At 52.7% G+C, this 3,077-nt stretch overlaps 1 protein-coding gene across 1 annotated transcript; it reads right to left on the bottom strand.

The window, feature by feature from the left end:
- Nucleotides 1-358: 358 nt before the first annotated feature.
- On the bottom strand, nucleotides 359-2,062 carry ABHD16B (abhydrolase domain containing 16B). The gene has a single exon (XM_034787858.1). The coding sequence runs from the start codon at nucleotides 1,803-1,805 to the stop codon at nucleotides 459-461; it is 1,347 nt and encodes a 448-aa protein (XP_034643749.1). The 5' UTR covers nucleotides 1,806-2,062; the 3' UTR covers nucleotides 359-458.
- Between the last annotated feature and the right edge of the window lie 1,015 nt (nucleotides 2,063-3,077).

Below are 3,077 nucleotides of genomic sequence, written 5' to 3'. Positions count from 1 at the left end.
TGGGAGAAGGGACAAGCAGGGGAATGGCAGATGGACGACAGAGTGGGTGGGGTAATTCACCACTGCTGTCCCACTACTTAGCATAGTGATGTCACAATCCCACCTCTCGGGTCTATGAGTCACAGCTCCATGCTCAACAACGTCCTGACGGGATGAAAAACCAGTCAGCTTCTCCTCCCCGGCCTGTGACACGTTCCTAGAGACCCGCTACTATTTGCTCATCATTTTCCATGTCGTGTAATCTTTGACCCACTTTATTTTGCATCCATCCACTCCCCCCTAGGTGAAATAAAGCCCCTCGAAGCCTGCAGAGCTTGTCACTTCATCTTTACTGGGCGCTCAACTGGGAATGATTGGAAACGCACACAATGAGCATATTGAAGAGGGAAACCCGTTTTGTTAAGTCCTGGCCTCTGCCTCTTTCTCTCTCCTGGGATAATCTCCCCACCACTCCCCACCTACAGCTTCCAGGGCATCTGGAACTCATTGGGCAGTAAGAGAGACCAGTGTGTGGCCTTCACATTCTTCATGTGCTTCCTGGCCAGAAACAAGGCCAGCTGCTGCCTTCTCCTGGGGGTCACGTCCTTCCCGACCCTCCAGGGGAAGCTGTCTTCACTTCCGAGACGGGATTTGTAGCCTTGCAACTTGCTGACACACCAGTCATCATCCACCTCGAAGCGTCTGCAGACGGCCTCTTCCTGCCTCGGGTTGGAGGCTCGCAGCCAGTGACGGACGGCCGCCTCCCCTTCCCAGGATATGACCTCGGGATAGCGGAACTTCAGAAGCTGCAGGAGCAGTTCATTGCCTCTGTTGGACCTGATGTCAGCGAGCTGGTCCGCGGCGCTGATGCGGGTGGTGGTGACTTCATCCTCAGTCCTCCGGATCAGCAGCACCGGCCCCGGGTAGCTGCAGAGCTGCTCGGCCACATTGAGGTTGAAATGCTGCCTCACCGTCCGGACCACCAGCTTGTTCCAGCTCTTGGGCATGACCTTTAGGGCCAGGGGGAGCAAGTCGTCAAAGGTGGCGTCCAGCACTAGGGCCCCCAGCTCCGGGTAGGTCTTGGCGGCCCAGGTGGCTGTGTAGCCCCCCAGGGACCAGCCATAGAGGATGATGTCTTGCACCCGGAAACCCAGGCGACAGATGGCATACTGGATCACCACGTCCACGGCGTTGGCGTCATTCTGTGGGAAGGGCAGGCCCGTGCTCCCAGCATAGCCAGGGTGGTTCCACCCCAGGGCCGAGTAGCCAGCCTCCAGTGGGGTGGAGAGACACCCCACTTCATAGAAACCAACATTCCCCTCGCAGCAGATCACCAGCTGCTTCCCTCGTTGCTCCTCCTCCATCCCCGAGCTCTTTCTCCTGTCCACAAACATGGTGTCGATCTCGTTCCCATCGCGAGCCACCAGCTTGGCCCGCTTCCCGTGAAACTCCTCCAGCAGGCGAGCCTGCCCCTTCACCAGTAAAGGCAGCAGGGCTTTCTGCATGAGGTAAAGGGAGCCCGGGTAAAGCAGCCATCGGCCTAAGGAGTGAGCCACCATGTAACAGACCAGCTGGCCAGGCAACTGCTTCATCTTGCGGAGGTAGTTACACTGGGCGGTCCTAGGCCCTCCGTGCCGAGCTGATCTCAGCAGACCCTCTCTGGCTGTGGTCTGGGACGCAGCCCGGGAGCCAGGCCTGCTATCCTTGCCGCCTGCCTCATCCCATCGGAAGTCCACAGGCCAGCTCCTGAACTCAAAGTTGTAGCTGGCCGTCAAATATGTTTTAAACACGTGGCCAAGAGCTTTAGTGAAGCATATAATGCACATAGGGGGAGCTGAGAACCTCGTTCATGCAAGAAGGAAATAGAAAGGGCACAAGGAGAGGCACTCCAGGAAAGCTAGAAATCACAGGACACGTTGCTGCCGAGGGCCTCCATTGGAGAGGTTCCCCAGCAGATGTCAGCGGCAGCTTCAGGTTAATTAGCTGGGTTACAGCCCTTCCGCCATGACGTGCTCTTTAAGCCGATGTAATCCCAGCAACGTCCCTGAGAAATGCACAGGGCACTTCCTGCATGGTCTCCACAGGCCAGGTAATCAAGGCAGCGTAATAATGAGTGGGGTCAGTCTCCATTATGAGCAAGCACTTCACTGAGTGCTAGGGTCAGCTAGCAACAGGCAAACCAGGGTGCAGTTTTCACTGAACACCACTAGGTGTCTTCTAAAGGAACTACCATGTGGGGTGTGGATACACGAGAGTTACTATAGAGGAGATTAATGGAGATATCCCATCTCTTAGAACTGGAAAGGACCTTGAAAGGTCAAGGAGTCCAGCCCCCTGCCTTCACTAGCAGGACCAAATACTTTATCTATCTATCTATCTATCTATCTATCTATCTATCTATCTATCTATCTATCGCAACAAAATGCAAAACTGCCCCTAACAGCAGACAGTTTTAATGACAAAAGAAGCCCATTATTTTTAAAAACCATACCCCTTTCTTTGATCTCCAATAACCCGTCGAGTGTAAGAGAGCATTCACCTCCTGTAACCTATGTAACGCTGCTGCACAGAACCACATGTACCTCTGTGCATCAGTAACGAAGGCATTATTAGACTCAACAGGAAAACAAGAGTAATGTTAAAAATGGATTTTTAAAAAAACGTTTATTGTTCCCCCCTCCTCATAGCTGCTTGGGTGCCTGCTGCTGTGATGTCCAAAGAGACAGCTCAGAAAAGAAAAGAAAAGAAAAGAAAAGAAAAGAAAGCATCACTTTTTGAAACTACCTTGTTATTTGTGCTCAGATAAAGGGCATGATCCTCAGACATACGGATCACCCCCAATTTCAACTGGAATTAACGCCTGGCATCTCTCAAGATCAGGCCCTATGTTCAGGAAGTGCCACTGAAATGCAGCCCTCTCTGGGGTGGTGGGTAGCATCCAGCACACAAGGAAACATTTTGCCCAAGGACATAGGAGCGAACCCCACTCTCCAAAATCTTGATATCTTTAAAGGTCACAGTAAGCAAACAGGAGCTGGGTTTTTAATTGCTCATCCAGCCTGGTACTCAATTTAGTTCCCTTTGGAGGAGGAGAGACC

This window comes from Trachemys scripta, chromosome 12 (assembly GCF_013100865.1).
Source record: "Trachemys scripta elegans isolate TJP31775 chromosome 12, CAS_Tse_1.0, whole genome shotgun sequence".
Lineage (NCBI taxonomy): Eukaryota > Metazoa > Chordata > Testudines > Emydidae > Trachemys > Trachemys scripta.
This window is presented reverse-complemented; position numbering and strand designations above follow the sequence as displayed.